The sequence below is a fragment of the Taeniopygia guttata genome, chromosome W, assembly GCF_048771995.1.
Source record: "Taeniopygia guttata chromosome W, bTaeGut7.mat, whole genome shotgun sequence".
NCBI lineage: Eukaryota > Metazoa > Chordata > Aves > Passeriformes > Estrildidae > Taeniopygia > Taeniopygia guttata.
In genome coordinates this window covers 8,543,440-8,569,709 of record NC_133064.1, presented here as the reverse complement: position 1 = coordinate 8,569,709, position 26,270 = coordinate 8,543,440, and the positions used below count along the sequence as shown (strand labels likewise).

Here is a 26,270-nt window from a genome sequence, read left to right as displayed (position 1 = left end):
GTGGAAAATCTGTAAGTTTTAAGACCCCTGATCCCTCTCCATAACCTTCCCCGGACCTTTCCCAAAATGGTTCCCTTTCCCTCCTCAGGGCACAAGATGGAGGGGACCGCATGGCTCTCCCCGCCACTCGTGCTTCTTCTCCCCACAATCCCTTTCTTGCAACAGCCAACCCCTTCCACCCCAGATACTTCTCCACACACTCCTCCTCTCCACCCCCTTCTCGCACCTCCCCTAATGAATCATTCAACAGTCCTTCCTTCAACCCCACTTCTAGGGGTGATGTAACACCTGCCACACCCCCTGGCCCTGGTTCTGCCTCCTCCCTCAGTTCCCACGACCCGCCTTCTGGTTCCCACGCTTTGCTTTCCGGGGGCGGGAAGGGGGAGAACTGCGACCTGCCCCAATCCCTGCCTGCCTTTTCTGCTGCTCCGGTCACCTATACACCACGGCAGAGGGGCAGACCCCTCACACAGTGGACTCCCATCCCTCAGTCAGTAATTAAGGATCTCTGCAAAGCCCAAAAGGAGTTTGGCCGGGAGAGCGAGTACTTTAGGGGAATATTAAGAGCCACACTCTCCGCAAACGAATATGTCCCTGCTGACATGCGCACTCTCTCTTCGTGTTTGATTACTCTTGCTGAGTTTTTGGTGTGGGAGTCCACATGGAGGCGGGAAGCACGGGATTTATTACCCAGCCTCTGGGCTAATGCAGAGACCTCCACAGATACAGATGGGGGCATGTTATCAAGTGATCATCTGTCGGGGTTTGGGATTGGGACATGGCAACAAAGCAGGCCGAAAAGATCCCAAGGGAGGCACTGTCAGCGAGCGCGAAGGCGGTGGAGAAAGCCTTCTTTAGGTTAAGACCCAGTGGTCCTGTTGTTAACTGTTTCTCTCTTAAGCAGGAGCCACAGGAATCTTTTGTTAGTTTCATAGATAGGTTGTGTAGGGCAGCAGAAGCAAAGATTCTGGAAGAGGGGTTGAGGCAAGGCATGGTGAAGCAAATTGCACTCCAGAACGCCAACGAAGCCGGCCAACAGGCGATCCTGAGCCTTCCCCTCGACCCGGAGCCGACACACCAAGACATGCTGGACGTGTGCGCTCGAAAGGTCACCTTACCATCAAAGGACCTCCAGGGGACTCCCTGAGTGCCATCAAGGAGGGTCTCCTTCGCCGAAGCCTCACGCCATCCACGACCCCAGCTCCTGCTCACCACTTCTCAGGGCCACCCCCCAAAGGTTACCACCCAGAAAAACCCTGTAACCACTGCAATAAGAGAGGACACTGGGCATCCCATTGCCCCCTGAAAGAAGACTTTTTACGTTTTAAGATCCAAAACCAACACCAAGGGCGAGGTGCCCCAAACCCAGGGGGACAATCAAAAAACTAGTTTCTCAGCACAGTCCCACCGTGCGTGAGGACACAAATTTAGTGGGAAACATAGCATCAGAAGAGAGGAGGGACAACACATCATCATGCCCACCTGAGGACAAGGACTCTATTACCAGAGAAGACATTACTGGATTGGACACTAGGGGAACTAGGGCTGGCAAAGCAGCCTGTGGGGGGGAAGTTGGGAATTTCATTTCACAGGCATGGCTTGGTCGGGACCCCGACCACCCCAGGCCCATCCTTAACACCCAGTCCAACTTCTCTCCATACAGGTTGGCCCTGACCGAATCTCTGCTACTCAAGGATAGCAACTGGCATTTTGTTACTGTTGACACAGAGGACCCAGGGACCTGGAGGAGACTCCACAGTAAGTACATCGTCCTTGGGGACACAAAATACACGCCACTCGAGATTCCTATTGCACCCAACTTAACATCTGCAAACCCCAAACACCTGGTGCTGTGGCTGCACTGTGCTCACCCGCCAGTCTTCCTTCCCAAAGGGCAAATCATCGCCCAAGCCATACCTGTATCTGGGCCCCCCGTCTACCCAGAAGATCTATGGATGAAGACCTCTGAGAAAATCTACGAGGTGTGTCAGGCCCAGGTACTTGGGAAGGAAAGACCCAAAATCCCATGTTACATGTGGAAAGGCGGTGAGCACAAGTGGCTTAACGGCCTCTTGGACACAGGGGCGGACGTCACGGTCATTCCCTCAGGGAATTGGCCATCACGTTGGGAGTTGCAAGATGTGGCTGGACAAATTCAAGGTGTAGGAGGGGAACAATTAGCAAAGCAATCAAAAAACTTCGTAAAATTTGAGGGGCCAAACGGACAATCAGCTTACGTCCGTTTGTTTTAGATTACACGGAGCCCCTGTGGGGAAGGGACCTGATGGCCCAGTGGGGGGTCACATTGAACATTCCAACCCCTCAGGTTTTTCGGGCAGCTGTCACTGAGTGGCGTCCTACCCAAAAGTTAAATTGGCTCTCTGATGTTCCGATCTGGGTAGAGCAGTGGCTGCTCAATAAAAAAAAATCAAAAGCGCTCCAGAAGCTCGTGGCAGAGCAACTAGCAAAGGGACATATCCAAGAAACAACATCTCCTTGGAATTCCCCCGTCTTTGTCTTGAAAAAACCTGGCAAAGACGAATGGCGGCTCCTTCACGACCTCCGTGCTATCAACAATGTCACTGAAAATATAGGTCCCCTTCAACCAGGGATGCCGTCCCCCACAATGTTACCTAAAGATTGGGAATTGGCTGTCATTGACATAAAAAATTGCTTCTTCCACATTCCCCTACACCCTGAAGACGCGCCGCGTTTTGCCTTCTCGGTTCCCTCCACCAACCGAGAAGCCCCAATGGAGCGCTACCATTGGCGGGTGTTGCCTCAGGGCCTCAAATGCTCGCCCACCATCTGCCAGCGGTACGTAGCTTCATTGCGGACCCCCGTCCGTGCAGCCACCGAGGGCGTGATCATCCAGCACTATATGGATGATATGTTGATCTGTGCTCCCAACGGCAATCTCCTTACACACGCGCTTAACCTGACAACCGATGCGTTGATTGCTGCAGGGTTTGAGCTGCGAAAAGAAAAAATTCAAAAGATGCCACCCTGAAAGTACCTGGGTTTAGAAATTAACAAGCGGACCATTGTTCCGCAAAAATTGGCCATCAAAAATAAAATTCGGACCCTAGCTGACGTCCAGAAGCTGTGTGGTTCTTTGAACTGGGTAAAGCCATGGTTAGGTATTACAAACAAAGACCTAGCCCCTCTTTTCGATTTACTGAAAGGGGGGGAAGAGCCGAGTTCTCCCAGGGAACTCACCCCAGAGGCCCAGGCTGCTTTGAATAAGGTCCAGGAGACAATGTCTGCCAGGCAGGCCCACCGGTATGATCCGGACCTGCCCTTTAAATTCATCATATTGGGCAGACTGCCACACCTCCATGGTGTTATATTTCAATGGACGGACACCCTAGGGAAGGGCAAGGACCAGGACCGAAGGGACCCACTCTCCATCATAGAATGGATCTTCCTAAGTCACCATCGGTCCAAGAGAATGACAAGGCCACAAGAGTTAGTAGCAGAACTGATCCGCAAAGCAAGAGTGCGGATCCGGGAGTTAGCTGGATGTGACTCCGAATGCATTCACATTCCAATGAAATTGGAATAGGGCCAATTCACAAAGGCCATGCTAGAACACCTTTTACAGGAAAATCAATCTCTTCAGTTCTCTCTAGACAGCTACACGGGCAAAATTTCAGTTTTGAGACCAGCCCACAAAATTTTCGAGTCAGAAATTCAATTTGCAATATCCATCAAACAAATTTAGAGCAAGAAGCCACTCAAGGCTTTAACAGTTTTTACAGACGCGTCCGGAAGTTCCCACAAGTCCATAGTAACTTGGAACGATCCTCAGACTCAGTAGTGGGAGGCAGATATTATTGAGGTGGAAGGCTCCCCTCAAATAGCTGAGTTGGCCGCTGTCGTTAGAGCTTTTGAGCGGTTCTCTGAACCTTTCAATTTGGTAACCAATTCGGCGTGCGTAGCTGGTGTAGTGTCTAGAGCACAGGATGCTGTCCTGCAGGGTGTGTCCAACGAAGCCTTACACAAGTTGCTCTCAAAACTGATTAAGTTAGTCTCCCATCGAGAGCAACCTTTTATGTGATGCATATCAGGTCACATACCAACCTGCCAGGGTTCTTGGTCGAGAGCAATCGGTGTGCCGACTCTCTCGCTGCCACCCCGGCACAGATAGCGCTGCTCCCAGACAAGTTCCTGCAAGCTAAGATCAGCCACCAACTCTACCACCAGAATGCGCCCGGTCTGGTCTGGCAATTCCACCTCACCCATGACCAGGCCAGAGCCATTGTGGCCACCTGCCCGTCCAGTAAGTCGCTCCCCTTACCATCGGTGAGCGCAGGGGCTATCCCTAGGGGTCTAAAGTCCTGTGAGGCGTGGCAGATGGACATTACTCACATCCATTCCTTTAGGAGGATGAAGTATGTCCATGTCTCCGTAGACACTTTCTCTGGGGCAGTCTTTGCTTCTGCCCACACAGGGGATAAAGCCAAAGACATCGAAAAACATTTAATACAGGCTTTCTCTATGCTGGGTGTCCCAAAATTAATAAAAACTGACAATGCCCCTGGGTACACGTTAAAGGAGTTCTCCGGCTTCCTGCAGCAATGGGGAATAGATCATAAAACCGGCATCTCATATTCCCCAACAGGCCAAGCCGTGGTGGAGCGGACTTACCAGAGTCTTAAGCGTATGCTAAAACAACAAACACTGACTATGAAAGTTGACTACCCCCAAGTGCGACTCGCGCGGGCCCTCTTCACATTAAATTTCTTGAATTGTTCTTTCGAAATCCTCAACCCTCCAATCGCTAGGCACTTTGGCGACCACGAGCAGAGCAAGGTCAGGGAGAAACTGCCAGTGCTCATTAAAGATCCTGAGACCTGGCAGCTGGAGGGACCCTATGAGTTAGTCACCTGGGGACGGGAATACGCTCGCGTGTCCACGCCCTCAGGCCTGAGATGGATCCCATCCAAATTTGTCTGGCCATATGTCCCTAAACACCAGACCCACAAGAAAGAAGATCCTCAGGTGAGGCATGCAGCCCTCCGCAGACGGAGAAAGTCTTGCCCTTTCCTTTCCAGTTCAGCGCTTTCCCTCTCAGAGCCTTCCCTTTCCCCATCCAATTCCCTAGACTCGCTATTCCCTTTTGATTTAGATCTCCCCTCCCTTGAGTGCTAAATAATGCTTCAGTTGTTTTTCAGACATTCACCTTGCCCAGGACCCAACCCACAATGTCAGCGTCAATAAGCTTCATCCCTCTTGCAAGTGACTGGCTGAGGTCGCTGTAGCAGTAGGGACAGGCGAACGGAAGATCTCGGGATGTGACGGAAAGAGAGACCCTTCCCCCTTCTCCCTGCTTCACGTTATCTATTAACCCCAAAGCATGTAACCACACCTAACCGAGTAGTTTTCCACTCCCGACTAACCCTAGAGACCCTACCAACCCCCTCTGATGTAGCAAAGACCCCCAAGACTATTTAAACCCATGAGATAAGATAATAAAGGCTTTCGACCGTCCACCATATTGGTGCCAGCGTATTTGTCGTTAGCCCGAGTAGCCCGGGCGAGGCCGGGATGCCGTGCTGTCTTCTTGGAACCAGGTCGCCGTTGTCTTTCATAAAGGCAACGGGTCACTTTTCAAGGATGGGATCTCACGGGTTGGATCCAATCGATTTTGGAAACTGGACTTATGTTGCTGTTATCACACATTGTTTTTATTATCGGTTTTAGTGTTGTTAAAAATTTAAATTTAAAAGCCATCAACTCCCCCATTCATATCAACCGCGCCGTCCTCACCTCCCCATCAGAGCTGACACCGCTCAACGCCGAACATTCAGAAAAGGACCAAGAAGAACACCCAGAGGACTTCTGGTTCGACGATGGGGAGCAGGACTGCGAATTCCCCGTTTAAGTTATTTTCCATTCTTTTATTTTTAAATAAAAAAGAGGGAGATGTGGAGTTGTACTTTTTATGTTTTATTACATTTGTATTATGTATAGGTTTGTTCCATGTACCCCCGGTTCTGTAATGGTTCTCCCCGGGTTTCCCTGTCTTTCCCCGCATGTCCGTTATCCCGAAAAATGCCGAGTCATTCCCCCTGTTTACCCCAGATGTCTGTCTGTCTCTCAGTGTCCCTTCCCCTCCACCTAGAATCTTCCACCCGGGACGCCAGGTAATAGGTAGAGGACCTGGGACCCTTCCCCTGTCTGTCCTTCATTGGATGTACCCCCGTATGCCACCACCCTCGGACCCCCCGCGGTTTTACTCCTTTGGCTGCCCGGTTTTCCCCCGTTCCGTATTTAGTTTGTTCGCGCAGCCCGCTCTGGGCTTTTTCTGGCGGGCTCCAGCGCGCTTCGCCCCGCCCGCGCCACTCCGGCAAACGCAGGCGCGGCATGCCTGGTTCCCTTCAAATTATTGTATTCCCCGTTGGATTACAATAAACAGAATTCGCCCCCCGGAGAGAGACTCCCTCCATTAAATAGCCATGGGGTTGCTGACTGCTCTCTGAACTCCGATAGTGCTTCCCAAAGACCTGTGAGGGTTCAGCGGGAAGCGCTAGAAATCTGCCCGCCCCTTCTCCCCAGAGCTAGCCGGGGCAAGGGAAAGGCATTGGGGAGAAGAGCGCATCGGCAATCTCCCTCGGCCTTATCTCGGATCTCCTGCCAAAACCGCCTGTGGTCCTTCGGACGCACGGTCACCTGGCAGGCGGGGAGGGTCGACAAAGCCGAGGGGGAGGATTGGCGGCCACGGGAACTCACTGGTCTCCCGCCAGCCGCGTCAGCAGTCGCGCCAAAGGTAAACACCCCAGCGCCCCGCCGCGCCGCAGCCCCAACGCCTGCGGAAGGCCGGGCCGAACCAGCCGGCAGCTCGGCAGTGCTGTCCACCGCAGCACTGGCAGAGAGCACTGCAGCGGACACAGGCGCCCGCGCACCGCAACCCCGGCATGGCACCCCACTCCCCCGTGCCAGGGGCGCAGAGAGAGACGCGGCGCGCGGAGCCACCGAACCCATGACGCGAAGCCGCACAGCGGGCACCGCCCCCGCCGAGCGGAGCGGGGCGGGCTGTCCGCCTGCTGGGGTGGGGCCTGACGGAACACCGACCAAAGCCCCGACTTCGGCGGCTTCCACTGCCTGCGCTTGCCCAGCAGGCTGCGCAGGCTCAGAAATGGGAGACGACTCTCCCCGGGAAGACGAATCCGAGGTCGAAGCGGGCGAGCCCGCTCCCTCCGTCCCTAGGGCGTATGTCGTAGAGACACCGCAATTCGAACAATGTGTCGTCACCGAATCAGACGCAAGCAGAGGCGGGGGCTGATCCAAGGGCCCCCCCTCGCCCCCTCGCGCCGGGAAGGCACAAAGAGAGGGCGGGTTTTACCCCATCCCACTACCTCCGCGGCACGGGGCTGGGCACGGCGGCCGAGCCGTCTCCACCGAGCCCCCAGAAGCCTGCGGGTCTCCGTCCACTGACCGGCCGCTCGGTGCCAACTGGCTGGGAGCCCAATCCACCCCAGAGGAGGAGCCGTCTTCCGGCTCACCGTCTCAGGGAGAAGGGGAAGGGTCTGCATCCTGCAGGAACTCAAATTCCCTATCGTCCACGTCCGAGATGGACGGGTCCCCCAGAGAACTCCGAGAGCTACAAAATCCAGACCCCTGCCAAACCGCGTCAAACATTTTCCACTGCATCAGCAGTGACCCAACCTCTACAGAGAAGTCATCAAGCAGGGCGTCCATGAGACTGCCTCCCACGAGAGATAACGTCTCCCAGGAGAGCGCCTCCGCAGTGTTGGAAAAGAACCCTTGCTGCCTCGCCCATATAAACAGCCTCTCAAAATCACTCCAGGAAACGGAAACACGTTTCCGCTCCAGGAGGCCCCTCGAAAGGTCCAAAACCAGACACTCCATCATGAAACCCATAGAGGTTTCCATCACCAGAACAGCAGGCAAAACGCCAAACAAGGGCGGGGGGGTAAGCACAATCTCACCCGACCTAAGCTGCAATGCACTTCGGCGGTCACCAGATGTCACTAGAGGATAGGAGAAAGCACGACGCAGTCACTGCTATTGTCACGATAAAGAGACTAATTTTATTTTCTCTGACTCCAGCATTTATAGTTTTCCAAAGGTGACAGTAGATTGGAGGATGAACGTGCTACCTCTCCAACGACACTGGACAAACTACCAGTCCATCAAATTTCTCTGCCTCTATGAAGGAATGCAAAACAATAGGTTATTTACAGAAAGTTGTGTGAGAAAGTTTGCTACAAGAATGTAAACTCAAAAGGCTTTAGAAAATCTTAAAAAATCAGGGCAACAAGAAAGTGTCTTGGGAGAATGGTTCATCCCTGGCTCCCAGAAAAAGCAAGATTAAGATAGGGTCTTTGGAATGTGTTTTGTCTTTCTGTCTATCAGAATAGGAAAAATGCTGGAGTTAGATAAGAACTATATATAATAATAGCCTACAGAGCTACAAATATATATGAAGAATATATAAAAGCAAAAATAATTTTGGCATCACTATAACATACAGATATTTTAGAGACAGGGAAATAAAATATTTAGCATTTCTCTGTCTTTACTAACAAATCACAGCAAGAAGGAAAAAGCAAGCATTTAATAGACTTATATTCTCAAAACTGAGACAGGAATAAACATCCATGAGAAAACTTTCAGAAAACTTAAAAAATATTCCACTTGGACCATTAAAAAACTGACATAACCAACAGGGAGTTGCAGTGCAAATTTTATTTTTCTGCTTCTGAAGGTTGACTGTTGTTTAAATTTTTATTAAGAGACTAGACCCCTCTCAAATGAATGGGCGACTTCTGAAGAAGTGTTACACATCATACCGGAAAGGCTAGGGCTTGCATTAATATAGAGAAGTAAAAGGAGACTGATTCCAGTTTCTGGCTCCTAAAGCCTTATGTCTTGGGGTATGACAATTTACCACTTGCAAAATAACAAAGGGCCTCATTATGGCTTTTCATTTGGAGTCAGCATTGGGGACTGATGCAGAGGAACAGCCTTCTCATTCAGCCAATCTTTCTCTACTGATGACAGTTTAAGGAAAGCATATGTGGTCTATCCTACAGTTGCTGGAATCTGATGATGATCAGTAGTGATTAACTGTCCACATGGGAATAAAAAGTCAAGTGGTAAACCCTTATCCTTTCTTGTGTTGGTCTAACACAGACTGGGTTTTTTTTTTTGGGGGGGGGGGGGGGAAGCCACAGACATGGCTTCTGAGAAAAGCTGCTAGAAACTTCCACTGTGTCTGACAGAGCCAATCTCTGATGGCTCTGAAGATGGACATGCTGCTGGCCCAATTAGAGAAGTTGGTAAAACCTCTGTGATGACATATTTAAGAAGGAAATCAAAACTATGAGCAGTTCTTTGGAGGGGTGGCAAAGCGCTGCAGCTGGGGCCATCCCTGCACTGTGAGCAACCATGAGGCCACTGCCATCTCAGCATGGCTACCTGTGAATTTTGCCTGCCTGGTCACCTCTAGCCAGCCACACCACAGGCAGAAAGGTGGGGCAGTGGGTGCAGGTTCTCCTTCTTGGCACCGTCATGTGGCCATATGGATGGCCCAGCCACATAGTTGCTGCCATCTTGGCACGGCTCACAGGGAAATTTGCCTGCTTGGCCAATTTCAACCAGCCATGCTACTGGCAGAAGGGCAGGGGAGGTGGCAGCAGCTTCTCCTTTTCGGCGCCCTGCATGAAGAGAGATGTTGAATGACGCCACAGTGGCCAGTGCCACCCGCATCCACCCGCATGGTGGCAACAGGGGCCATGTAGCTGGCAGCGAGGGGCATGGCAAGCGATTCCCTGGCTCATAGCCTGGACAAGCTTAACTTTTCAGCACTGCAAAATACTGCAGAAATCTCTGAACTGGTGGAGTCTGTTGGCAATAGTGCTTACGAGCAGGAATTTTTTTCCCCTCCTAGTTGGAGAAAGAGGAGGAGGTAGGGATATGTGGAGATAAAACACATGGTGACACCAAGGTCAGTCAAAAGAAAGAGGGCGAGGAGGTGCTCCAAGCATCAGAGTTGAGATCTCTCTGCAAGCCATGGTGAGGACTATAATACAACAAACAGTCTCACTGTAATTCATGAAGTCCATGGGGGAATGCAGAAATCCCCTTGCAGCCTGTGAGAAAAGGTGCTCACACTGAAGGGTGTGGATGCCAGAGAAAGCTGTGATCCAGTGGGAGACCCAAACAGAGAAAGAGGGCCTTTGTGTCCAGAGATAGAGGGCCCTTGCTTCCAAACTAGAGCATCTTATTCTTAAAAGACTACACCCCATAGATTAAAATGACCCATGCCATGCAGTTTTGGGAAGACTGTTTTGCCCGTGGGAGGGGCTCACATTACAGCAGGTCAGGCAGGATTGCTACTCATGAAATTAGAACCACGCTGGACAAGTTCACAGAGAATGCCTCCCGTGAGTTGTACCCCACAGCATAGCAGAAAAAAAAGACACCCCTCCCTAAGCAAACTTAAGAAAGATTTTTGAGTGAAAAACTAACCCAAGCCCTCATGCCCCGTCTTCCTGCGTTATCGGTGGGAAGGAAGGAGGGGCTGGGGGAAAAAAAGGTGTTTTAAAGGCTTATTTTATTCCTCATTATCCTCCACTGACTCTGTTAATAATAAATTTACTTTATCCCTTTAAGTTTGAGCCTTTTTTGCCCTTAGAATGTTTTCTCCTAATCCTTATCTCAACTCATGAGCCCTTTGGGTTTTTTTTTTACCCCCTCCTCTGCTCAACTATAGCAGAGGAAAATGAGTGAATGGTTTTTGTGGGTGCCTGGCTTTTAGCCAGTGTCGAACCACATTTCTTTACCACAAAACTAGTTTGTTGTCCATTGGTTTAGTGTCTTTTTACCTTTGCCATTAAATGACAGTTGATTTTATTAGCATTTGCCTTTGCCAGAAAAATGTTGCTACCCTCTACCTCTTCTTCAGAAATTAAGTGCTCATTTACAGCAAAAAGATTCAGATTTGGCTTGTGGCAATAAATTAGATTTTCTGTGTCATTAATGTCTCCTAACAGAATGCTTCAGCTACCAGGAAACAGCTAAGGCCAGGAGAGGCAATAGTAATGCTCATATAGATTAAGATTTCTTCTTTATTCCCTTATACTTATTCACAGCTGTTGGATTTTTCCATAATAATCCCGAATTTGTACATGTTTTTCTTTGAACTTTGTCAAAAAAGGCAGCAGTAGAGGAAAAGAGAATAAACGACATAAGCCAATAATAAGTTTCATTAAACAATAATAATAATTTTTAAAAGCTGAGACAAGCAATAAAACTGTGTTCTGGACCATGCTATTTTAAAAGTCCTAAAAGAGCAAAAACTGTTAATTTGACAGCAAATCTCAGTGAATCTCAAAAGTAAATAGATACACTAGATAACAGTGCACAATACTACTGCAGCAACTCCAAAACACCTTGTATAGTTCTATTCTGGGACATTTTTGTCAAGGACTTGAAATGAATAGCATTATTTCAACAGGATGATTTCAATGTTCATATGGCTATATATAAAACAGATTTTGTCAAGCTTAATTTCTATACAAATTCAAAAATACTAAGACTTTTGAGTAAAAAATGGAACACAAAAAAATCATATTCATGGTGGACAATAAAAGCCTTTTTCTAAAAAATATGTTTGGTCAAGAAAGATCCACCGAGATCTGGGCACATAAGCATGTTTTTGTAATTCTTGGCCTAAAGAATATATATTCCAGATTGAAATATTCTAACTGAATGCACGTGAAACAGAAAGGTCATTGCAAAAATCTGTCTGGACAACAAAGCAATTCTATACTCCATCCATCCAGAGGTTAAATCATCTCTTTATGCAGGTGCTTAACAGCAAAGCATGCATGCAAATCTGTACTTAGAATTTAATGCCCACTCCTTATATAGAATACTAACATCTGTGATTTCTTCCAGTAGTCCTTTTCTTGCCACATACCAGATGATTCAGAAGTCACATATATTGAGAACAGTGAAAGTGAATTCCAAGTGCTTCCTGTCTCATCTGTATTTCAGCAGCTGGAGGGTGGTCCTACTTTGCGCACAAGTTTTGAATGTTTTAGATGTGATATTCTAAAATAATAAAATAATAATTCCAAAGTTTAAAGTGTGGCAGTAGCATTTAAAAAAATTAATAAATTATCAAAAATTACCAAAACTGCATTACTGACACAAATTTGTCACTCCAATTTCTTTCACTAAGCATTACTTGCATTAAAACACATTGGAATAACTCAGTGGCCTCTACCATTTGCTACATGGACTCCTTTCATGATCTAAGCACTCCTGAATAATGGCAGCACATCCATAAGTCTCTCTTTTGCCAACCACTCATTCCTGAATGTTTCAAAATCTATGGATTGACATTGCATAACTTCTAATTAACTCTGTGTCGTGGTTTAGGAATGGTATTCCCTAATTAGGGCTCCCACTAAAATTAAAACCAGGACCCACTCCCCTCCCCAGCTTGTCTTCCTGAGGCGTGGGGTTGAAATAGAGTGACCCCACTCCTGCTGGTCCCAAGCAACCCCTCTCCCACTGCTCCCATTTCTCAGTTCACCTCAAAAGGCAGCTGAAGGATTGCTGCTGCAGCTTCTCCAAAGCCAAGGAAGGGAAAAACTTCTTGCCTGGGCCAACAAAACCAAGCTAGCCAAGCAAAACTGATAGTAGAAGGATTTTAAAATCATGGGGATTTAGGGTTAAAAGGTGTCGTGGTTTGAAAAGACAGGAGACTGTGAAGGAAGGCAAGAGGCTCCTGTGAAATGGAAAAGGTAAACCCCCTCCCTCTGAATTACCACAATTTTTAAAAAGGCTCTCAGGCAAATATATGGGAATGGGAATAACAGTTCTTTACTAGGAGAAAAACTAAATAAAAATAATAATACTAATAAAATGTAATTAGTACAAACAAAACTACTGATGGAGTCAGAAACCTGACACCCTGAGGAGTCAGGGTGTTGGTAGTAGTCCATTTAAAATGGTGGCTGCTCCTCCTGGAGTGGCAGATGAAATGCTGCTGAAGTGGTGATCTCTAGAAGGGTGTAGTTTTCTCTGAATGTCTGGTAGTAGTTGGGCCTGGCCTTCCTCTGGGAATTCAGCAGAGAAGAGACCTGATTCTCTGTTAATCCAGCGAAGTGGCTGCCAGTGTCTCAAAAAGTGCTGATTTTACGCAGGTAAGAATGCTTGGCTCCTCCCCTCTGGGTGGAGCATCTCACAACGGGATGATGTAACTTTACCAGCCATGCAGTGAGTCATTCAATAGTCTATTAACAGAAAATATTTCCCCGTAGGGAGACATTGTTCTTGGAAGAGATAAGAAAACTGCCCAACCTCCAACAGATGGCAATAGAATGCATCCTTATCTTACAAGCCAGGACAAAAGGAAAATTAAGTTTAGTGGGCCCTGAAAAGAAAAATAAATACCCTAAGTACATGAAGACTTTGTGCCTTGCTAGAACTGCACCTGTGTAGCTAGTACATGATAAATTATATAATTGTTAGATGTGATGATTGTTTAGTAATTATATATAATTACTGTTTAATCGTAAGAATAATCAGGAGAAACTGTGGTCAGGGACCTAAGAAAGATCACGAGAAACTCATGTCAATGTATACAATAGAACAATATAAGTTTAATAATTAATATGTAAGTTATATAACGATAGAATATAAAATGCGTTCAGCTCGAAAGCCATGTCGGAGTCAGATTTGGGTCTGTACCCCTGATTCCCAGAGCTCTCAATAAAAGCACCTGTATATAATTATATCCCATGATTATGTGTGTTCCTGAACGCTAACATTTTGGCGAACCCAGATTGGGACCCTGCGGGCACTGCTGAGGACCTCCAGCCGGCACCGAGGAATTCTCAGGGAGCCCATTGGCACTGTGACCCTCCGCCGCTCACAACATCCCCTGGAGAGAGGTAAGATGATTTTACTCTGGTGTGGAACCTGCCGATAAGATGCAGCGAAAGCTACGCTCGGTTGGGTTAAAGGAATTCCCGTGGTATTGCCTAGGCGCCGTCCGTTAGACATCGCGAAAGCATTGCAGGTTCGGCATTCTGTGGTGTCTTATAGCTGTAATATGGAGAAGCTTAAGGGTCTTTTGGGAGGCAATGCCCCCATACGACGTTCTTCTCCTTTGGGGTGCTTATTAGCACATTGGAAACAAGGTAATTTTGGGCAAGACTTACATAGGGGTAAGTTAATTGATTACTGTAATACATCGTGGCCAGAATATGTCTTGGAAGGCAGTGAAAAGTGGCCACCATATGGAACATTGCAACATAACACTATTTTGCAATTGATGTTTTTTTTTGTAAACGCGAAGGAAAATGGGATGAGGTTCCGTATATTGATTTGTTTTTCTACTTGCGAGATAAGCCAGAATGGCAGGTTGAATGTGGATTGATGGTAGTTAAGTCATCTACAAGTGATAAGTGTGGGGTTTGTGTGAAGGAGAAACGTTGTTTAGAACATTTTACATTGAAAGAAAGTCTGAGTCGGAGGAATGATACAGATGTTGATTTACAGGTAACCCCCCGCAAGACCAAGAGAATCTAACCCTATCCTGCCTGCCCCTACCCCTACTTCATCACCTGCTTGACCCAATCCTATTTTGTCTAGTCCTATTTCACTCACTCAAACCATCTCTCCCTATCCTCCTCTTCCACCATCACCTGACCCCTCTTTCCCTGGAGATGATCTAAATTTGACTGTGATACATAGAAGTGGGGAAGGATGAAAGTGAAGGAGATAGCGAGAGTAGAGCTGAAAGTGAATCTGCGATACCGGTATCTCATAACACTCGGAATCGGTCAAAGCCCACCCCGGTCTTGGCCAGAAAAGATCTGGGTAGACAGAAGCGGACTGTGATTGCCCCCTTACGACAGGGAATAGGAGCGGAGGGGCCGGTGTTTGTAAAAGTACCTTTTTCCCCTGCGTATTTAGTATTTTGGAAACAATCGGCTGGAACTTAAAGAGAAAATCCTGATAAAGTGGCAAGAGTGGCAAAAATTATTATGAAAACTCAGAATCGAGATTGGGATGATACACAAATAATATTAGACACCCTAATGGATTCTACAGAGAAAGAGATGGTACTTAGAGCAGCCAAGGAAAGGGCAAGGGAGGATATCAGAAATAGGCTTGTAATGGGAACATTAGATGATAATTTTCCAACCAAGGATCCAGGGTGGGATCCTAATGCACCTGGGCATATGCAGAGGCTGAAGAAATATCAGGAGTGGGTCCAGATAGGCGTTCAGAATGCTGTGCCTAAGACTATAAATTGGTCTAAATTGTATGAGATGAGGCAGGAGAAGAAAGAATCCCCTACTGCATTTTTGGAAAGGCTTAAGGAAGCGGCGAGAAAATACAGATCTCCAAACAGATACACCACAAGCAAAGGTTCAGCTCGCTCTCATTTTCCTGGGGCAGTCACAGGATGACATTAGGAGAAAACTGCAAAAACTAGAAGGGGAAGAATTAAGAAATCTGGACAAACTGCTTGAAGTATCTTGGAAAGTATACAATAACCAGGAAAAGGAAATAAGTAAAAGACAACAGCAAAACCTCTTGGCAGTAATACAAGGGAAAGGAAACCCAGGCATGAGAGGGAGGGGCAGGGGTGGCTGTGGACTGGGGAGGGGAGGTGGACTTGGCAGAGGACACGGGGGAAATGCTGTACCAAAATTAGGATTTAACCACTGCGCTTTTTGCAAGCAAAACTGTCACTGGAAGAATGAGTGTCCAAACCGGTTTTACCAAGGCAACAAGCCAAGCCAGAATCAAGATATTGCAAAATTAATGGTGCTGGGTGAATACAGTAATTGACTAAATACAGGAAATACCAAGGAACCTTTATTGACCATACAGCTAGGTGATAGAGCAGTAAAATTCCTGGTGGATACGGGGGCCATGTATTCTGTACTGAATGATTTTCAAAGACAAATTGGGGACAAACAAACAACAGTAGTTGGGGCAACAGGGAAGGAGGAAAATCGGCCATTCCTACAACCCTTAGATCTGTGTTTTGGAAATAAGGTCCTGACACATGAATTCCTGTATGTGCCTGAGTGTCCAATTCCCCTTTTAGGTAGAGATTTTTTTGGCAAAACTTGATGCAGCGATAACCTTTGAGAATGGGGAGCTTCTAATGAAAATACCTGAATCAAAGACACGACAAATTTTAACGATTAAAGAAAAAACAGCTCCCTCTATTCCTAGGGAAGTAGAAGGTGCAGTAATTCCTTCAGTATGGGAAACAGATATACCTGGGAAATCTAAATTAGCACAACCAATACATGTTGAATTAAAGGAAGGGGCAAAAGCAGTACAGATTAAACAGTATCCTGTAAAACCAGAAGCACGGCAGGGAAGAGTAAAAATTATTGATAAATTCTTGAAATACAAAATTTTAGAAGAATGTGAATCAGAATATAATACACCTATATTTCCAGTGAGGAAACCCAATGGTGAGTATAGACTAGTGCAGGATTTGAGAGCAATAAATGAAATAACTAAGGACATTTATCCAGTGGTTGCCAATCCCTACGCATTGTTAACATTCATGTGTCACGATCCGCTTATAGCGGGGTGTCGTGATGGTTCGTTAGCCGATCCCAAAATGCAAAAGACAAACAGCAGGGGACTATCAGTTTAATCACAACAGATGCACCTTTATTAAGGGCCAAAACCAATAAATGCGATAGTGGGGTCAGAAAATAAATAAAAAGGAGAGAGAGAGAGAGAGAGAAAGGGGGGGATGGGAATAGCTACCAACACAGGCGAGGTCCTCAGTGGTCCGGACAATGGGGATCCGTCTTGTTGTGTTGGGGAGAGTCTCCAAAATCCTACCCAACCCAGGGGTCCAGTTATAGTCCACAGAAGGAAAAGGGGGGAACATGCAGAACAATGAGAGTCTATTGAAATTGCTATGGGGGGAACAGGTGTATCTACAGAAAATCATCCAGGCTGAACAAACACAATAATGAATAAGTCCATTGAAGTTACTGGAGAAGAACAGGTCATGTCATTCCCCCCCCACCACCACTCTCTGTGGTAGGGGTCTCAGTGTCAGTCCTTGGGGAGAGGGTTCTTGATCTCCGTCTGTCACGGTGGTAACGAGGCAGAGGAGGGGTCTTCAGTGAGAGACCACCAGAGTCACCCCAACAGTTCATTCGGCTTAAAGGTGGAGAGTGAAGCAGGAATTGCAGCAGGCCGCTCTGTGCTGGGTCCACGCTGGGTCTTCGCCAAGTCCTTGCCAACTTCTTGCCAAGTTCTTGCCGGGCCTCTTTCGGAACGGAACGTAACGGTACAGCGGCTGCACCTGCACTGTTGCATTCTCCAAGCCGGAACTGCAGTGGGGGAAGGGAGTTCCTTCTCGTGGCAATCGGCAGGCAAATGAGTGAGGGTCTTCAGACGGCCTCTTACACCACCCCGTGACTGACGATTGCCCTCAAGAGATCTTCAGCAGGGTTCTGTAGTGTCATTGTGAAGTCTTCAGGACTCGTCTAGTGTTGGCAGCATATCCCAGAGAAAGGAAAGAAAAGAAAAAGAAGGGGAAAAGAGAATAGGGGAAATAGTAAAACAATAACAATAATTAATAAATTGAAGCAATATTAATTGAAAAATTTTAATTGGAACAATTTTCTAATTAATAAACAATGACTTGATTAAATAATATTAAAACAATTCTTTAAACTAATAAAACAATCTTTAAGAATTCAAATCAGGTTTTCTAAGTGACTAAAACAAACAATCTTCCAATCTTATAATTGCTTTGTGTCTATAGTCCTGGGGATGTCTATAGTATAAAGCACATCGGCCAAGTGGTGTGCATTAATTATAGCTGTCAATTTTGTTAATCGTTTTATCGTTCTCCAATTCATAATAAGCAAGATTGCTGATAAAGCAAAGCCAATTAAAACTAAAATCAAAAGGACAACAATGGGATGACACAATTTGTTCAGGATACCTGTAGCAGTAGGTGACCACCCAAAAAGTGTATCCCACCACCTATGTTCTGCATCACTTTTCACTCTTTCTATAACCCGATGTATTTCTTGTACATCATGATGAATAGTTACCAGTGTTTTTTGTCCGTTCTCCTTGATTTTTCCTAAGATTTTAATTAAGTCCTGGTGAAGCAACAATTGCCTTACCAGAGTAAGATTCATTCCAATGGGGGTAGGCAATAGCTTATGGATCAGCGTGTAATTAGATTCTAAAAGTTGATATGAGGTAACTGGAGCTTCAAAAGAAAAATCACATCCTGTAATTTTAGTGAAATTGCAAGCACAAAAATTTGAATGATTTTTAGTATCTACTACTGTGTCTTCTACATACACTGTGTTACAAGCAGTTCTAAAGCATGCACATCCATTGCCTATATATACAAGGAATGTTTTAGGAGTTTCATTAGGATGGATTTCAAAGTGACAGATATTTTGTTCAGTGTCCAGGCAAATATCCTGAGCTATAATTGCATTGCCTTCACAGATGAACCCTTGTTGTTCTCGGACAATACAAGATTCTAAGTTAACAGTTTGCCATTTATCATCAATTTGTCGGGCCCATTCTCTATGCTCGGAAGGATAGAGAGTGGCTCCATCATGATTCAATCCTAATGCAATGATGGGGAATATTGAATGCACGGAGGCATTGCGTATGGTTAACACAAAAGCTGTGGCTAAGTTTGCAGTGGGGTCACAAGTAAAGTTCACCAAATTCCACCAGGATTGGAAATCTTTTTCAAAGTCAGTGGCACTGTCCCAAACTATCTTCCGAATTTCCATAGGAAACGTGCCTTCTTCACCTTCTCTTATAATTGAAGCAGCAACTGACCGCATCCATAATTGTGCCTGGATGCAGCTAAGGGCTAAGGAAACGTTGCTTTGTGTAGCATTGAGTGCATCAATTATCAATTCATGGTCATTCATATTTACCTTTTCCCAATTTGGTAATATGTTTGTTAGCAACCACTGATGTGTTCCCAAGGCTGATAAGGATGATTGCAATGGTTGTTGTAATTGGGTCAAATCTTTAGTTGTAGCAGCCAATTTATTTAATAATACTTCTGAATTAATACTGTTTAGAATTCCCAATCCTGTTCCCACAACACCAGTTATGTCTCTTGGTTTTCGTGTTTTAGAAGGGTTCCACTGTCATAACCAGGTTGTCCAACCCTGGAAAGAAGTTTGCAAGAAAGGTGAACAAGCTGGCTAAATTTCAGAGACATTGCTTTGCATTAGCAATTTAACATGTTTAAGAGACCATGCCGGATTGAACAATATTTGTTGTTGGCCATTTTTCCTGATTATATATATGGTTCAACTTTAGAAATTTTTGGGGTAAGCATAACTGGTGGTTGGGTGGTAGGTATCACAACATTAACATCAAGTTCTCCCCAGTATTTAAATCAATACTTTAAACTTAAAAGAAAGCGCTTCAGTACTTTTGGACCAAAGACAAGCTACTTCTGCAGTTTGTGTTAATGTGAAATTGTGTCAACAATCCTTTACGCTTTGGTGCATACAAACCTTTTTGTGCTTAAAGAGATCTTTTCACTTTTTCTGCATACTACCACAATTATTTCAGACCGCAACCACTCAGCTGGTTTCTGGCCATGGGGTTGTGGTAGGATGCAGGACAGTATTACCAGTTTTATCATGAATTAGGTGGTCTTCATGTCCCTCGGAGTTCTTCTGTAAAAGTAAACACAACAGAATCCTGCCAGCAAGAGGCAGAAGAGGTTAGAATGATGGAATTATCCTGCATGTATTTATCCAATGCTCTTTCCCTAGAGCACCAGAGGCTTTCCATGCACATTTATTCAGAGGGGGTTTTAGCACAAGTGGTACCAGCCCTGTAGTAAGGGACGTCCACCAGAACAGGTTGGCCAGGGTAATGTGCTGGATTATCAGGATCATTTGATGCACAGCATAGGAGTCAGTGTAGAGGCAGACAAGAGAGGCGTTCTGTGCTTCTTGTTGGAAAACACTCCAGACAGCTCTCAGCTCCTTGACCTGAGAACTGCTTTCTCCCTCATTAATTAGTTCACCAGAGGAAATGTGGGGGGCTGCTGCCCTGTATGTCCACACCTTCCCTTCTCGTTTAGCAGAGGCATCAGTGAACCAAGAGTTTGCTGATTGTTCAGGGCAGAAAGGAGGGGCCACTTTGATTACAGAGGGAGGTTTGTCCTGGCTGCTATCCAAGCTCTCAGTTTCTTGTATTGCCAAATTTTTCACAGCTCCTTCTGTTATTGTAAAGATGTTACAGTAATGTTCAATCTGAGCATACCACTTTCTTACCGAGGCCCTCTGAGACACCCCGTCAGGAGGGGGGGTCCCAGTAGTGACTGTCTTAATATCATTGAAAGGGCTTCTCAATACAATTGGTAGTTGTAGTGCAAGTCTTTCCACTTCAATGAGAGCCAGGCTGACCACAAACAATCCCTTTTCCCAGGTAGTGCACCTTTTCTCAGCATCTCTGAAACCACGGGAATAAAAAACAACAGGCCTTGTTGGACCCTCGGGTCCCCGCTGCCAAATGTGTATTGACAATCCTGAGACAGCAAGTCCCCATTCTACTTGAAAGGGGTCTGTAGGATGAGCGAGACCCAGAGCTTGATGAGCTGTTACTTCAAAAATCAGCAATTGCAATGCTTCTTCCTGAGAAGAAGTCCAATCCCATTTTACTCCTTTCCTCAGCAAGTCATAAAGGGGAACCAATGAGTTCATCTGGTTACTAGGAAATCTGTCTGGTCTTTCTACAGGAGATACAGCTGGTGTAGTTTTCTGTAAGGCTATGGCAGTAGGTTTGAGTGTTTCTGGAAGCCCACAAATTAAAGGGGTCATTATTTCAGGCTTCAAAGGTAATTTCATCGGGGATTGCCAGGAATTGTGGAATTGTGTCATGTATAAGGTCATTCCATGTATCCCCCCGCACTCTGTAAGTGACCTCCCGGGTTCTCCCATTTCCCCCCGCGGTTTACCTTAGTCACTCTGTTTACTTCTCTCAGACCATCTGTCAGCCACGCGGCGGGGTCGAGAGACGACCTGGCACCCTTCCATCTGTCCATCTCCCACTGGACCCCTGCACCCCAATATCCCCAGTCCCCCCGTGGTGTTATCTCATTGGCTGCCCCGGGATTCCCCTATCCAGTACTTATAGAACGGGTTGGGGACGCCCCAGTGCTTTTTCTCCCGCCTGATTCCTGCGTGCCGCCGCGGGCTTTTTCTCCCGCCGGATCCTTGCGTGCTGCCGCGGCTCTCTCTCTCCCGGCTCCCGACTGCCGCAACCGCCGCCGCTGCCTCGGGCGATCGCGGCCGTCTCAGACTGCCCCGCGATCGCTGCCACAGCCTCACCGCCGCTGCCGCCGCTTCCGCGGTCGCCGCGGCTCCCGCACGTGCCGGCTGCAGCGCCGCGGCTCTGCACACAGCCTCTCTTGGCTCGCGGCCAGCTTCGGAGCGCGCCGCCCCGCCCCCGAATCGGCCAGGCGGCACGGACAAACTCGAACTTAGCGCGCAGCAGCATTCTCGGTTTTTGCCTTCCCGACCAAGCCGTAATAAACCGAGATATCGCCCGCGGGGGAAAAAGTCTCTCTCCTTTTATTCCCCTCGGGACTCGCCTCGCTCCCAAACCCACGCAGCACCGGCAGATACCCGCAAGGGTTCGCTGGAAAACACGGAAGTTGCCAGCGCTCCCCCCCCCTCACAGAGCTAGCTGGGACAAAAGAGGGGACAAGAAAGCGCTAAGGCAGTTGTGGCATCCAACGTGTGGCTTGGGAGCTCCAAGCACACGGACTGAGGACCACCGAGCCCCGAAAAGCTCGTTGATTTACCTCGTGGATGTTACAACACCCTCGCAAGCCGCGGTTCCGTTTTAAGGAGACAGGGCTTCCAGAGGGGTGGGGCCGGCACCTTTGGCTAGCACCGCCGAAGCTCGGCCCCCCCCACTGCGAAAACTTCGCAGCTGGAATTTTCGTTTCGCCTTCGGACGTCGCCGGACCCGTGGTGAGTTACCGGGGTCCCCCTGGGCTGGGTATGCCTTGCTCCCTTTGGGGTGAGTTTCTCTTTCTCCCACAAGAGGGCGTAAGAGCCCACATTTTGTCTCCCGCTTCAGGGAGTGAGTAAGGGAAAGCTTCCCAGTCTCCAACAGGTGTCTTTTTTTTCTTTTGATATTTTACCAGCCGCGAGGGTTGTGACACGCCTTAACATCGACATAATGGGTGCAAAAATGTCTGTGTCACAGGAGAGAATTTATGTTCAAACCCTAGGAATTTTAGTGGGGGGAGGGAAGAAATGTAAAAAATCAGACGTGAAGCGTTTTGCACGGTGGCTTCTGCAGTCTTTCCAGGACCTGTCGCAGGAAAATTTGTACCAAGTTCAATTCTGGGACCGAGTGGAAAAAGAAATTGCCCAAAAGGAGGATCAGTCCCTCTCAATTTTTATCCACCTGGCAATCCTATTGAAGAATATTGTTAAAGATAACTGCAAAGGGAAGCCAGAGCCACCGCAGGGCGAACGCTGCCTCCCAAGCCCCCCAAATCCCCCAAAAACCCTCTCCTACCCCTCTCTCCCTATCCCGGGGATTCTCAGACAGGCATTCCGGCAAAACGAGCCGCAGGCAGATTCTGGCCTCTCTGTTAACCCCCAGGCTCCATTGCAGGACGATGCTAGCATCGCCCTGCACCCTTCCCCTCCCCAAACCTCCTCTCTTAGCAAAGTTGTGAGTTTTAAAACCCCAGACCCTTCCCCAGGACCTTCCCCGGACGTTTCCCAAAATGATTCCCTTCCCTGCCCCAAGGCACAAGATGGAGGAGACCGCATGGCATGCCCATCCCCCTCCCTGCATTCTTTGTCTCCTAACGACCCCCTCCGCCCTACAGCCAACCCCTCCCACTCCCGAGACTTCTCCACCCACCCCTCCCCTCCACCCCCTTCTGGCACCTCCCCTAATGAATCATCCATCAGTCCTCCCTCTGACCCCGCCCTTGCGGGTGAGATAACACCAGCCACACCCCCTAGCCCTGGTCCTGCCTCCGCCCTCGGTTCCCGCGACCCGCCCTCTGGTTCCCAGGCCTCGGTTCCCGAGGGGGGGGGGGCGGAGGAGGAGGGAGGGGGGAGGGGGGAAGCCGCGACCTGCCGCAACCCCTGCTTGCCTTTTCTGCCGCACCAGTCACCTACACCCCGCGGCAAAGGGGCAGACCCCTGGCACAGTGGACCCCTATCCCACAGGCTGTAATTAGAGATGTTTGCAAAGCCCAAAAAGACTTTGGTCGGGAAAGTGAATACTTTCGGGGACTTTTAAAAGTCACACTTTCCTCCAACGAGTACGTCCCTGCTGACATTCGCGCTCTGTTTTTGTGCTTGCTTACTCAAGCTGAGTTTTTGGTATGGGAATCCGCATGGAGGCGGGAGGTACGGGATGCATTACCGCAACTTTGGGCAAAAGCCGAGACCTCCTCTGACACCGATGGAGGCATGCTAACCATTGATCACCTGTGCGGGATAGGGGATTGGGACGTGGCAACAACACAGGCTGAAAAGATTCCAAGGGGGGCATTGGCAGCAGCTGCCAATGCGGCAGAAAAAGCATTTTTTAAGTTAAAACCCCGTGGTCCTGTTGTTAACTGTTTTTCTATTAAGCAGGAGACACAGGAATCTTTCGTTAGTTTCATAGACAGGTTGTACAGGGCAGCTGAATCGCAGGTGCCAGAGGACGGATTGAGGCAGGGCATGGTGAAGCAGATCGCCCTGCAGAATGCCAACGAGGCCTGCCGACAGGCGATGCTGAGCCTGCCCCTCGACCCAGAGCCAACGCTCCAGGACATGCTGGACGTGTGCGCTCGAAGGGTCACCCTGCCTTCAAAAGACCCTCCGGGGACACCCCAAACGCCATCACGGAGAGTCTCCTTTGCTGAAGCCCACACGCCATCCACGGCTCCGGCTCCTGCACGCCGCTTCACTGGGCCACCACCCAAAGGCTACCATCCAGGACGGCCCTGCAACCTGTGCAACAAGAAAGGACACTGGGCATCTCACTGCCCCCTCAAAGAGGACTTCTTGCGTTTTAAAAAACAGCAGCAAGGGCAAGGTGCCTCCAACTCAGGGGGACATTCAAAAAACTGATTTCCCAGCGCAGTCCCTCCCTGCGTGAGGACACAAATTTGGTGGGAAACATAACATCAGGGGGCAGGAGGGACAACACATTAGCATACCCACCTGAGGACAATAACTATAATACCAAACACGACATTTCTGGAGTGCACAATAGGGGAACAAGAGCTGGTGAACCAGCCTGCGTGGGAGGAGTTGGGAATTTCATCTCACAGGCATGGCTTGGTCGGGACCCCGACCATCCCAGGCCCATCCTTAACACCCAGTCCAACTTCTCTCCATACAGGTTGGCTCTAACCGAACTCCTACTGCTCAGGGACAGCAATTGGCACTTTGTCACAGTGGACACACAGGACCCAGGGACCTGGAGAAAACTCCACAGTAAGTACATCGTCCTTGGGGACACAAAATACACGCCACTCGACATCACTATCGCACCCAATTTGACACCTGCAAACCCTAAACATCTGGTGCTGTGGCTGCACTGTGCTCACCCGCCAGTCTACCTTCCCAAAGGGCAAATCATCGCCCAGGCCATACCTGTATCTGGGGCCCCTGTCTACCCAGAAGACCTGTGGAGGAAATCCGCAAAGCAGATCTACGAGGTGTGTCAGGCCCAGGTGATTGGGAAGGATAGACCCAAAATTGACTGTTACATGTGGAACGGCGGTGAGCACAAGTGGCTTAACGGCCTCTTGGACACAGGGGCAGACGTCACAGTCATTCCCTCACGGGATTGGCCGTCGCGTTGGGAGTTTCAGGACGTGGCTGGACACATTCAAGGTGTCGGAGGGGCACAATTGGCAAAACAGTCAAAAAACATCATCAAATTTGAGGGGCCAAACAGACAGACAGCTTACCTTTCTGTGAATCATTTGCAGACAAGTGGCTTTGGACACACTTTCTAGGAGTTGGTCAGGGGTGCTAATTATAGCTATAGGATCTCCCCTTTCCAAGGGGCTTGTTCCCCCAGCCCAAAAAGCCACACGTTGTGTCAGGGACCACGAGTCACGTTTATCTCCTGTTGTTAAGAAGACACCGTGGCCCCAGTACCCACTGGCTTCTTGTTCAGTTAATTTAATTTGATCGCCACCGGTGAGGGACACCTGGAAAACATATTCTGTTTCTGATTCGTATGGGAGGCATCCGTATTCCCTTTTTAGCTTAGCTAACTCGGTGGCAGTGTATGGTATGTGTTTGGTTGTGATGTGGGGTTCAAGATCATCATCACTGAGATAGTTATATTCTGTTTTAATTAAGGGTCTTAAATGAGAGCAGCAATGTTCCCCACAATTATTTACTGCCTCAAGTTCTTTGTGAGGATAAACTTGGTTAATGTGAGGAGTTTTCTTCTCCTCTGTTTCTTTTAGTTTGTTGGTGAGCTTTGCATTTTTAATCTGTTCCTCTTTAAGGGCAGCTTGTAAAAAATTACTTTTATTCTTTTCTTCATCTAATTGTTTTTGCAAAATTTCAACTAGGTTTTGAAGGGAGTCTATTATTGCATTTTCCTCACTTCTTCTCTCGAAGCGAGTTTCTACAGCTGCCGTAAGACAAGCTCCGAAAACTGAGCATAAGATGGTTTTATTTCTGCCCAGTTTAAATTTTGTATCATGTTGTAAAGAACATATTCTATCAACCACATTATCCAAATTAAACCAATTACTTTGTGCCCATTCTTCTCCTCTCGGAGAAGGTTTGGCATTGTATTTAGCTAGTAAAGCATAAAATTCAACTTTACCCTTATCGTTAAGGTTATCACTCATTTTGTGAAGGAACCAAAACCACGGCAGGGAGGTACAAACTTAAGTTACCAAAGCACACAGTCTTCGCTGTGTCGCCCTTCACTTCCCTGGGTGGGTGAAGAGAAAACCTGCCTAGGAGGCTCTGCTTAGTTTCCTCAAGTTGTCCCTTCCTTCCCAGACAGTGCAAACATACACATAAAACAACACAGTGTCCCGCCTTTTGCACTAAGAGATCTTTTGCAATTTTGGAAGACAGTGTGGGTGCTTTTTCGCCAAGGCAATGTGCAGTCTGCGGGAAATTCGAATCTCCCCCCTTGCTTTCTAGACCATGCTCAGTTTTTTGGACTGGCAGGCTAGGCGCGGCTGGAGAGAAACGTCCTTCCCCTGTTAC

At 47.8% G+C, this 26,270-nt stretch overlaps 1 protein-coding gene across 1 annotated transcript; it reads right to left on the bottom strand.

Annotated features, from left to right (window-relative positions):
* Nucleotides 1-6,731: 6,731 nt before the first annotated feature.
* LOC140682048 (uncharacterized) lies at nucleotides 6,732-25,940 on the bottom strand. The gene is made up of 4 exons (XM_072922955.1): nucleotides 24,998-25,940; nucleotides 22,070-22,088; nucleotides 20,799-20,908; nucleotides 6,732-7,208 (listed from the first exon to the last, which is right to left on the bottom strand). The coding sequence occupies exons 1-4, from the start codon at nucleotides 25,898-25,900 to the stop codon at nucleotides 6,732-6,734; spliced, it is 1,509 nt and encodes a 502-aa protein (XP_072779056.1). The 5' UTR covers nucleotides 25,901-25,940.
* Nucleotides 25,941-26,270: the final 330 nt, after the last annotated feature.

Coding starts and splice junctions, on each gene's coding strand:
- LOC140682048 (XM_072922955.1), bottom strand. CDS start 25,900: ATGAGTGATAACCTTAACGATAAGGGTAAAGTTGAATTTTATGCTTTA. Junction 7,209..20,798: donor TACAGAAAACTACACCAGCT/GTATCTCCTGTA, acceptor CATACGCCCTAG/GGACGGAGGGAGCGGGCTCG.